Below are 12,500 nucleotides of genomic sequence, written 5' to 3' on the forward strand. Positions count from 1 at the left end.
TAAAAACGTGTAATTAGTTAAAAGCCAAGACTATAAAAATGTGACATAAAAATACATCAGTGATTGCTTTTGGTAACCGTGTGTAAACAGGCAAAGTACCCAAAAACCAAGAAAGCTAATTCTAAGCACGTGAGGCATAGTTTAAAGGCCCCAATTGCAAATTATAATTAAGACATGCATAAATATCAGACAAAAATTGCATAATGCATTATGCACTTATCAAGCTCAGCCGAGTAATTCACTTTAAAAGCGGCCGTTCATATTTACGAGACGTGGCAATGAAGTACTGCATTACATATTTTTCACATTCATGTTTTCATAAGCATAAATGTCAGTGGCTCAAACAATGGGGTTATTTTTTTTTTTTTCTTTAAACAACAGCGCTGACGTAATTCGCCTGGGATTAAAAAAAAGGTAACTTTTATGCTTAACATTTTCAGGCCTTGCTGTAGGAGGATGTTTCTCTCTCTCTCTCTCTCTCTCTCTCTCTCTCTCTCTCTCTCTCTCTCTCTCTCTCTCTCTCTCTCTCTCTCTCTCTCTTGACAAATAATCAATGAAAACAAAGTTAGCCGTCCTATCAAATGACCAACAAAAGCCATCCAATTAATGTATAGCCAATTTTTTTCAGATTCAATTTTTTCTAGAATACTTATTTCGCTTTTTCTATTTAATAAAAAAAATAATAAATTAATGAGATGTGACAAATGATTGAGAATGACGAGATTTTGGGCTTGGAATTCAAGCGTGGAAATTAGGCTTACAGTGGAACCCTGTGGTTTTGGCTTACAATGTAAGCTTGGCTCTTTTGACCTGATTGATTGATTGATTGATTGTGCAAGACGATTTGAAGTTTAGAAATCAGCCGCAGACTTTTAAAAGCTTCATAAGTGAGGCTCACTGTAAGCAGCAGCTGCCAAATGACCCTGTCTGACCCAGGCCCATAGGAGAAATAAAAGATCTGCCTTTTGAATGAGAGACCTTTACCACGAGAAAACAGGGGCAAGCAGAGAATTCCGCATCTCAAGACAATAACGAGGAATTTGTCATTGGCGCCCGATATAAACAGAATGAGAGGGCCTAAATATGAGAAATAAAAAAGACAAACGCACAGAATACGCTTGTTTAAGAAAGTGACAACTAAAAATAAACGAACTTACACAAGACAGCAGACAAATGGAAGCAAATTTAGACACATTTCAACCAGAAACTGATGACAAAAATGAAACAGACATATACAAATACACACAAAAATAACACGAAATAAAAAAAACACGAGAAAAATACATTCTTCAGATTAAAATACAATAAAAAAAATAATATAAACAGATCAAAATAAAAACAAAATAAAATCATATTCTGCATATACATTAACTCTACGGAATTTACCCCACATTTTTACATATCGACCTCACGTACGTCTCCCAAAAGGAAGGCCAACATCCCAAGATAGATAAAGTCTGTTTCCATAGTTATATATAGATTATCCAATTTAGGCCGAAGGCCAAGCGCTGGGGCCTATGAGGTCATTCAGCGCTGAAAGGAAGTTTGATATTAAAGGGTCTCAAAGCTGTAACAGGAGGAAACCCTCGCAGTAGCACTGTGAAACAATTGTTAAAAGAGGATGGAAAGTAAGATGGTGGAATAGGAATGGAGGTACAGTAAAATGCCACAAAACAATAAAAAAAATTGCAGATGACACCACAAACACAGCGACCACTAGTAATTAAGGGGACAACATGAAACTCATTACACCCTTATGAAAATAGAGCGGCCATAAAAGGGGAGACATTACGAATGTGGGTCACAGGAATGAATTCCTGGATTGGATTCCTCTTAATACAGAACAGGAATGTGAAGAATGGGAACACACGTGATCGTTACGGCCAGCGCATAAAAGAGCGCACGGACATAAATAGCTGAATGGAGGTGGAGGTTGTACACACACAGAGAGAGAGAGAGAGAGAGAGAGAGAGAGAGAGAGAGAGAGAGGTAAGTCTGGTTTTACAACCCTCACACAGAATCGATATCTCTTCAATATACAGCCGATACGAGGCCCTTTCCCCACCTATAACCATAGGACGCCAACAACCACCCCCCCCCCCCTCCCTCCCTACACAACCTCTCTATCTTATAGCCAGCCAGTCACTTCTCCATTTATAATCTTCTGCACTGTGGCTATTGCCGACTCTCTCTCTCTCTCTCTCTCTCTCTCTCTCTCTCTCTCTCTCTCTCCCTTTGTCCTTACAAAATAAAATGGGAGGGACCATATTGTTCTTTCTTCTACTGTTAAGTACTGACAATTCTCTCTCTCTCTCTTCTCTCTCTCTCTCTCTCTGTGCGTCTTCCCTTGTCCTTATGAAATAACAGGGGTGAGATAATATTACTCTTTCTTCCACTGGTAAGTGCCTTCCCCTTCCCCTCCCCTCCCCCTCCCCTCTTCCCACTACCCCTACCCTCTCTCTCTCTCTCTCTCTCTCTCTCTCTGAACCTTCACTTGTCCTCACAATATAAAATCCTTCTTTCCTTCCACTGATAAGTACTTATATCTACAAGTTTCTCCTTCTCTTTCCTCTGCCTCTTTCCTGAACAACAACAAAATAGAGAAAATAAACACAGGTAAAAAAAGTAAATAAATAAACAGAAGGTAAACTTAACCTATCACATCACGTCGGAGAGAGTAAACAACATTTGGGAAGAAATGTGGTGGATTTTCCAGGAACCGGCCGCACACCCCCATGCACAGCAGGAAAGAGCGTCCTTTTTTTACGGGATTATTATGAAGCAAAACGACTGTGCTAGCATATTCCCCGGTTGCTCTAGCCTCCTTTTTTTCACTGGTTATGAAGCAAGAGCCCGTGCTAGCATATTCCCCGGTTGCTCTAGCCTCCTTTTTTCACTGGTTATGAAGCAAGAGCCCGTGCTAACATATTCCCCGGTTAATCCAGCGTCCTTTTCTCACTGGTTTGTTACGATGCAAGAGCCCGTACTAGCAAAATTCCCTTTTAATCTAACAAGACTAAGCTTCTCTTTGTGAGAGACAGCACAGATATATATATATATATATATATATATATATATATATATATATATATATATATATATATATATATATATATATATATATATATTATATACATATATTATATATATATATATATATATATATACATTATACGTTTATATGTATACATACACACATGACATATATAAATACATTATATATGTATACATATACATACACAATATACATACATACAAACAAACAAGATAAAAAAAAAAAATCATATCCACTAGATGACTAGAACATCACCAAAAAAAAAAAAATTAACCTTCCAACACAAACAGCAATAACAAAGACATAACGAAAGGTACAACTAGAAAGAAGAAATCTTCCTCTAAGGATAAAGACACTTAGAAGGATACTTACTCTCTGTAATTTTGGGAAGTCTAAGGACATCCTCTGGCGAGATGACGGACTTCCTGAGAGCCTCCTCCTCTGTGAGCGCTGTCGAAGGAGAGAGAAAGGATATGAGTTAGGATCCTTATCTGGGTTATATTACGGTAATGAGGAGAACACTTACGGTCAGGTAAATGTAACGTACGTACGTGTGTGTGTGTGTGTGTGTGTGTGTGTGTGTGTGTGTGTGTGTGTGTGTGTGTGTGTGTGAGTGTGTGTTGTTATAGAGAAGAGAGAGAGAGAGAGAGAGAGAGAGAGAGAGAGAGAGAGAGAGCAATAAAATCTTCAATACTATTACAGGAAAATATCGGATCTATCTACATTGCAGAGAGAGAGAGAACTATAAAATATTTAAACCCATTAGAAGCATATTCTAGAGTTATCTTACAGTCCATTACAAGCAAATCCTAACATCATTTACATATATGAGAGAGAGAGAGAGGAGAGAGAGAGAGAGAGAGAGAGAGAGAGAGAGATATTAAATCCACTTCAATGAAACCTATACCTAAACAGCTCACGAGAGGCGTAAAATATCAACACCAATAACAAGAGTCCAGCAGTTTAATGATTATGTAATGAACTGGAGACCTAATTTCAGCTCCCCCATCGTGCCCAAGGTCCCACGCATGACAGACCCCGCTAATTCCGGCAATTAGTATAATTGTCAAAATGAAAGCTTCTAATCCGCCGCCCTTGTTATATGAATTAAGAGACGGGCATTAGTCGGTTCAAACGAGAAGCCTACTGCAATTCACGTGTTGAATCTGAACTTTCAGAAGTAAATTTTCATTCAGTAAAACGAGATCACAAATAAATTTTCAATCAGTAAAACGAGATCACAAATAAATTTTCATTCAGTAAAACGAGATCACAAATAAATTTTCATTCAGTAAAACGAGATCACAAATAAATTTTCATTCAGTAAAACGAGATCACAAATAAATTTTCATTCAGTAAAACGAGATCACAAATAAATTTTCATTGAGTAAAATAGGGCAACACGGGCGTCTAGGATTGATAAATATAAATATACATTTGTATATGTAGGACAAACATGTGTACGCGTGTGAACAAAATAAGAATATTCATACATCTGCCCCAAACATACATCCATATATACGCATACTTGTGCAACTGCATACATACATGTGCACGGGCACATCAAATACAAGAAGTGTATTGGTATACGTACAAGTGTAAGAAAGTATACATAAATGCCTATGTAGACCAAATATACAGGCATAATCTTATTAATTATATATATATATATATATATATATATATATATATATATATATATATATATATATATATATATATATATATATATTATATATATATATATATATATATATATATATATATATACATACATACATACATACATATATATATATATATATATATATATATATATATGTGTGTGTGTGTGTGTGTGCAATATACATACAAGGATATATAAGAACACGTACAATACAATACCACATGAATATATCAAGCACACACTTTTTGTACAACAGCAGAACGCACAAAGTACCCAAGCCCACGTAAGAGCATTGATTAACCTGACAAAACCAACCTGTACAAATTCTTACAAAAAATGGATATACTGAAAGAATAATGCAAGATAACGACAAAACTTCGGCTGCCATTGCATTCGGCGCTAGATATATATCATCTGACGTGTTTGATGGCTTTAAGACTGCCGATTCCCGCGTGTAAAGGGTCAGATGAGGAGGAATCCCAAAGATAAGTGAGTGTACCACGTCTTTTATTCCCTCCAGCGATGTGCTATAAAATAGTAAAGCAGTCGCTGACTTCGCTACAGAAGCGGAAGAACACAGGAAGTAACGTGTCTTGAAAGAGATAAGATATATCTTGAAGACAAGGCCGATTATATATAAATTATATAAAAATGCCGTGACATAACCATTTCCCGCTATTCTTTTTTTATTTTGATTGCTCAAAAACTCACTGAACCTTTTAATAAAAAAAAGGATATATCTTGAAGAGAAGGCAGATTATATAAAATGCTGTGACATAACCATTTTCCTCTATTTTTTTTATTTTAATCGCTCAAAAAACTCTCTGAACCTTCTAATAAAAAAAAGGCCACAATCTTCAGCACACATTTCCCAACCAAATATCCTTTCATAAATTGTAATGATCGTCTAGCAAAAAAAACTCAAATTTCGAAATATATATTTCCCATTCTTTCTATTCATATTTTCTATTCTTTCTATTCATAAGGTCAACAAAGTTCTAATATACGCTGAAGACCAAACAGAATAGTCTTTTAAATTGTAATGATCTTCGTCCAGCAAAAAAATTAAATTTCAATATTTCTAAAAAAAAATTTCTATTCTTAAGGTCAACATAGTTCTAATCTATTTTGAAGACAAACAGGAAATCTAGCCTGCACTGCTTCCTATCCAATTTCCTGAAGGATTTTGACTACTTTTCGTCTGATTCTTAATTCCTGACCCAAAAGTCTAGAAAACCTTGCCTGACCCTATTCTTCCTCTTAGCAACCCGTCTCGTTTGGTAGGACGAATCCACATGTCCACAACAGGTCTCATACTCCCATAATCGCCTTACCAAACTTACGGACCATATTCTAGCAAAGGTCCTTGACTGGCATAAAGCAATGTAAATCAATTTTCAAGCACTCATTTTTTTTATAAATTAATTTTCTAATTTATCTTTATTTAAATAAGAGAATCTTTTCTTTCTGTATTTCTCTTTACTTCATCTCATTTCTTCCTAATGAACACCATATTCTTTGTAAGCTTGAATTTCAAATCAATGTCCTTCTAGGGCTCGTTCCATATGAATAGGTTTCATCTTCTGAATAATATAATAATAATAATAATAATAATAATAATAATAATAATAATAATTAAGCACTAGAAATGATCCCAAGATACCTGAAAAGGAATCTGGAAAAACTAGAGGCTGGAGTAGCTCCAGGCCTCATGCAGAAGAGTGTGCTCCTAGAAACAGCGCATACAGAAAGAAAGGTGATGGACTCCTATAAGGAGGTAGGATGCAGCCCGGAACCCCACACTATAAATACCACCCAGTCGAATTGGAGGACTGTGATAGGAAAAAAAAAAAGAATAAATAAAAATAATAATAACTTGAAAGCTTTTTTTAATGATCGTCATAACTCCCCCTTCGTATGCAATCATTCAACGATTCACTATCGGCGAACTTTGCAAAACGCACATGTCTTCCCTATGAGTCACCGATACTTTGGCAAACACAACTAGGTTAATACCTGTCAACTCATTCAATCAATCAAGCTTCTCGTTAGTAAACAGGTTCATCGAGTTTAATAAACAGCGAGAATTTGGAGCTCATTAATACGAAGAATTCTGTTGGCCAGCTACTCTAATTTGGCTACAACCACTAAGTAATGACATCGATCAGACCATTGGTGCAATAACCTGAGAGAGAGAGAGAGAGAGAGAGAGAGAGAGAGAGAGAGAGAGAGAGAGAGAGAGAGAGGAGTTCAAATGAACGGTTTTACTTATCTGTTGTATGAGTGAGAGAGAATCTTAAATGAGAGAGAGAGAGAGAGAGAGAGAGAGAGAGAGAGAGAGAGAGAATTTCTTACGAACGGTTTCACCTGTGTGTGGAGAGAGAGACAGAGAAAGAGAAATATTTCAAATGAACTGTTTCACTTATCTGTTGAGAGAGAGAGAGAGAGAGAGAGAGAGAGAGAGAGGAGAGAGAGAGAGAATTTCTTACTAACAGTTTCACCTGTAAGTGTGGAGAGAGAGAGATTTTAAATGAACTCTTTCACTTATCTGAGAGAGAGAGAGAGAGAGAGCAGAGAGAGAGAGAGAGAGAGAGAGAGAGAGGTTGAAATCTGGATCACGGAGGGAGGGAACAACCCCCTACTTCGCTACTTAGGAGCCCACCCGAAATACCCCCCGGCCGGGAACCCAAAAACAAAGGCGGGCTAGTAACGTGAAACACCTTAATGACCGCAGCTTAAGAAGGAGCTCCATTAAGGCCCAGGGAGCGAACGGCCTTATTTCTCTCGCTACCTTTGAAAGGAAACACAACTTTAGGGACTAGTTTATCCTTGAATGGCATACTGCATTTTAAGATTATATATTATATATATATATATATATATATATATATATATATAATATATAGCTTATATATATATATATATATATATATATGTATGTATGTACGTGTGTATATATATCTATATATATATATATATATATATATATATATATTATATATATATATATATAGTTTCATGATATTTGCTGTTATTCCTTCTATCTGTTTCCATGCCTGAATTATCATGTAGCGTTCTCTTCTCCTTTCTAGACTATATATTTTAAGGATGTAGTCTTTCCCAGTAGTCTAGGTCCTTAACTTTTCTATTCTAGCTGTAAAAGGACCTTGTACACTCTCTATTTGCTGCAATATCCTGTTGATAGTGTGGGTACCATCTATCATGTTGCAATATTCAGTGGACTACGCAACATATGTTTTATAAAGCATAATCATGTGTTCAGCTTTTCTTGTTTTGAGGTGCCGTAAAACATCCATTTTTTGCTCTTACATTTGCCACAGAAGTGGCTATTTTGATATGATAACATGTCTCCTATTCATCATCACCCCCAAGGTCTTTAACTGCTTCCTTATTGTGATTGTCTATTATAGTCCCCTATACGGCATATAGCTTTCTTCCTCGTTCTCCATAATTTATTGATTCAAATTTATCAGAGTTAATACCATCTATTTACCCTGCCCAATCTTACTTTGTTAAGGTCTCTTTGTAGAGCGTTCCTATATTCATCACAAGTAATTCTCTACTTATCTTGTGTCTCAGCGAAACTACTCACTACCGAATCCTTAACATTACTGTCTATGTCTTCACTCATAATAACAAACAATATTGCAGCTAGCACCGTAACCTTGTGGCACACCGGAGATTACCTGGTTTTCATCCGATTTCTCATCGTTTGAAATAACTATCTGTTTTCCGTTGTGTAAAAATTCTTTTCAACATTGTCCTACTTTACTACGATATTGTGTTTTCTAATTTCTTTGTAATATATTGTGGTCTACTTTGTCAAAAGCTGTTGCAATCAGTTCTAGATAACCACATCTGTTTCATTTCCGCTTTTTAATAATTTTTGAATAGTTCTCAAGGTGGACTAACAGTTGGGTTTGGTACTTTTTCCGGGTATCTGAAACCGTGTTGTCCTATACTAAACAAATTATTTTTTATGAAATGTTTCATAATATTTTTCTTCATTACCCTTTCATACACTTTCATAATATGGATGTTAGAATCACAGGCCTATAATTACTGCCCTAATCTTGATCCACTTGTGAAAGTAGGGGTGAGAAGCTAAGTTGTGGCTACATCATAAAATCTTGCTGTAATCTACACTTTGTCTTAATAAGATGCAAGTCGGCTTTGCGATAGAATGAACTACTTTCTTTAACAAAATAGCAGGACTCCATCCGGCCCTGCAGCAGCTCCATTTTTATTTTTCATTAATTGCCTGCACAATATCAGCTTCATTAATTTCTATGTCAGCTAAATATTCACTATTTTCGTCCCTTACTTCTATATCATTATCTTCATTATCTATTCTAGGGGTGAATTCTCTCTTATATCGTTCTGCCAGTATGTTGCAAATTTCCTTTTTTTCATTCGTTAATCTCCCTTCAATTCTCAGAGGGCCTATTTTCTATTCTTCTTTTATTCATCTTCTTCGCATATGAGTATTAATAGTTTGGGGTTTGCCTTGATATTTAATAGGGTTTTTCTTCCAAGTCCCGTTTTTCATTTTCTTTTGATTGTATAATCTTTTTGTTCTGCATTTTCTATCTTACTTTTTAGTTCTATAACTTTCCATGCATTTTTTTCTTTTGCAAGACCTTTTCCACTTTCTGATTTTCTGGAACAAGATCCTTCTGTCTCTTGGTATGCATGAATGATGTTTACTTTTCTTCTTCGGTATATATTATCCACTATTTTCTCCTATATTTTATATAATATCTCCGTATTTACCCTTATGTCATCACTTACGAAAATGTTATCCCAATCTTTGTTTTAATTCTTCATTAATTTCTGACCATTTTATATTTTTTTACTGTAGAAGTTGTATTTTCCATATCCTTCCCACTTTTTCATTTCTTGCTTATCTCTATTTTTCAGTTGCTTTGGAATGAACTGTTAATTCTATGACATTATGATCTGAAATACTCGCATTATAAACTATTATTTCTTTAACATAATTTCATCTCGTTCACAAATACTAGGTCTAAAGTATTTTCCTTTCTTGTTGGCAGTGATTTATTGTTGAATGTTGTATTCTAGTAGCATATCTAATAGCTTTTCAAATTGCCTCTTATCTTCTGCACTACTATTACTCTCTTTTTATATGTATAAGTACAACCACAGTCTCCTATTCGTTCTTTCCATTCTACGAAAGGAAAGTTGAAGTCACCAGATAGGAGAATAGTCCAGTCCTTGTGATTTCTACATATATCATCCAATTTTTCAATTATTAAGTCAAACTCTTTAGTATTAGGAGGTCTATATATTACTATGTTCATCAATTTTTCAGATTCAAATTCTACCGCTATTAGTTCACATTCTGAGTTACTATATTTCTCATATATTTTCCTTGTTTTTTGTCTTTCCCATATATTGCCGGTTCCCCCTTGATTCCTATTTTTTCTATCTGATCTATAAGTTTGGAACCCTTTTATTTTGATGATCATCATTCCCAGTCTCTTGGGAATACCAGGTTTCACTTTATATTCATTATATCTATTTTCTTTTCATTTTGGGTTAGTTCTTCTAAGTACTCTATTTTTCTTTTTGAGTTACTCGTAACTAAACCCTGCGCATTCATCACTATGATGGTTTGCGTGTTTTCTCCTCCATTTAATATTGGTAGTAATAGGATTTTCCCATGTCTCTTTCCTGTTCTGGTATGTTGTTCTTTTTTCATTTCCAGAAATTCTGACATAAAAAATCCAACTTTTTCCATAATATTTGATCTTCCTTCATCATAATTATTCATTTTGTGTCTGAATCTGCAATTTTCTCCTTTCTGCAATATCCTCTTGCATAATAAATACAGTTATTAATCTCTTGAGTAGAATTTTCGGAGCTGATGCTTTGAAATTTTTTGCTGACACCTCTGCATATCTCATTGGTGGTTTGCTTTTCTCTTTTACCTGATATTCTTGATTTCTCTCTTTATTTGTTTCTTCTTATTTTGGATTTTATTACTTGGTTGGTTATTTATTTGATTATGATTCATGGCTACAGGGTGCATATTTTGCATTTTTTGTCGAACTTACATCCTTTTCCTTCTTTTAGGTTTTTACATATGTTTTGGATGCAGATCTCTGCAATCATCCCCATAGCCATCTAAGTATGCACATTTACCATATATTTTCATAGTTTTGACATACCTTAGGATGTTTGTAGTAACATCTTTCTCCAAATCTGCAATTCCCTCTTTTCAAAAGGTTTGCAGATTTGTCTTTCTTGTCTATTTTTACTCTTTCCCGTCATTGTGTAGATCTGGGTAGAGCCTCTTCGGATTTGCTTTTCTGTTGTCATATCGTAATTTATTTCTTCGTAGGTATGCTGCTTTATTGCCTCAATATGTAGTACAATGAGTATCTCTGCATCCATACTTTTATCTTGTTCTTTGTTTTCCTTATTTTTTTCTGTCATTTCATTTTTGTTTACTTCTCTTCCGTTTTCCTCTTCTTCTTTTTCTTCTTCTTCCTCTTCTTCTTCATCCTCAACTATTTGTACATTCAATCTTGATTTAATAACATTGTCTATCCATGATAGACATGTTGAACAAAAAAATTCTTGTATCTTTCTCAAATCTTGCATTACCTCAGCACATGTGGATGGGTCGGAATGTTGCATGCAGCACATTTTCTGATTAGGTTTTGTGTGGATTGACTATGCTATACCAAACCTTACAGAGAGAGAGAGAGAGAGAGAGATTTCTTACTAACAGTTTCACCTGTAAGTGTGGAGAGAGAGAGATTTCTTACTAACAGTTTCACCTGTAAGTGTAGAGAGAGAGAGATTTCTTACTAACAGTTTCACCTGTAAGTGTGGAGAGAGAGAGATTTTCAATGAACTGTTTCACTTACTGTGGAGAGAGAGAGAGAGAAGAGAGAGAGAGAGAGAGAGAGAGAGAGAGAGAGAGAGAGAGGTTGAAATCTGGATCACGGAGGGACCCCAACCCCCTACTTCCGCCACTTAGGAGCCACCCGAAATACCCGGCCGGGAACCCAAAAACAAAGGCGGGCTAGTTAACGTGAACACCTTAATGACCGCAGCTTAAGAAGGAGCTCCATTAAGGCCCTGGAAGCAAACGGCCTTATTTCTCTCGCTACCTTTGAAAGGAAACACAACTTTAGGGACTAGTTTATCCTTGAATGGCATACTGCATTTTGTTATGATTATATATTTATATATATATATATATATAGATATATATATATATATATATATATGATTATAATCACTTTAGCACGGCACGTGATTCATTTATCACACATATCCACAAGGTGAAAAATCCTTTGTCAATGGCTTGAAAAAAAGCCGAAACCGGTCAGGACCTACACCCTGTCTCTTATTTTTCACCTGTGGATATATATATATATATATATATATATATATATATATATATATATTATATATATATATATATATATATATATATATATATCTAATAAAAGGAGCCCATAAAAACACCAAAATGTAGAGAGAAAAAGTACTATATTTCAGAGACTGCTGTCTCTCTCTTCAGGTATATGAATGAGAAAAGTTTACAGAAAAGGTGTATTATACTACCAAGAGATTCGTCCACAAGTAAGCCAATTTAGGTCACCCCCGCTGATAATCTTCCTTTAATCTTCTTAAGCGTTGGTTGAATGAACACTGCGTCGACGATGTCCGATGTCCAATTCCCTTTTGACATGTTTATTACCTGCTTCTCTTTTATTAAGG

The 12,500-nt window shown here is 35.3% G+C and overlaps 1 protein-coding gene across 1 annotated transcript in view; it reads right to left on the reverse strand.

The window, feature by feature from the left end:
- LOC135206123 (protein unc-119 homolog B-like) overlaps nucleotides 1-12,500 on the reverse strand; it is a 127,725-nt gene that overhangs the window by 83,629 nt on the left and 31,596 nt on the right. Inside the window, exon 2 of the mRNA XM_064237365.1 lies at nucleotides 3,428-3,505. Coding sequence (XP_064093435.1) covers nucleotides 3,428-3,505 — 78 coding nt within the window. The remainder of the gene's footprint in view (nucleotides 1-3,427; nucleotides 3,506-12,500) is intronic.

The sequence above is a fragment of the Macrobrachium nipponense genome, chromosome 29 (assembly GCF_015104395.2).
Source record: "Macrobrachium nipponense isolate FS-2020 chromosome 29, ASM1510439v2, whole genome shotgun sequence".
In the NCBI taxonomy this organism is placed as follows: domain Eukaryota; kingdom Metazoa; phylum Arthropoda; class Malacostraca; order Decapoda; family Palaemonidae; genus Macrobrachium; species Macrobrachium nipponense.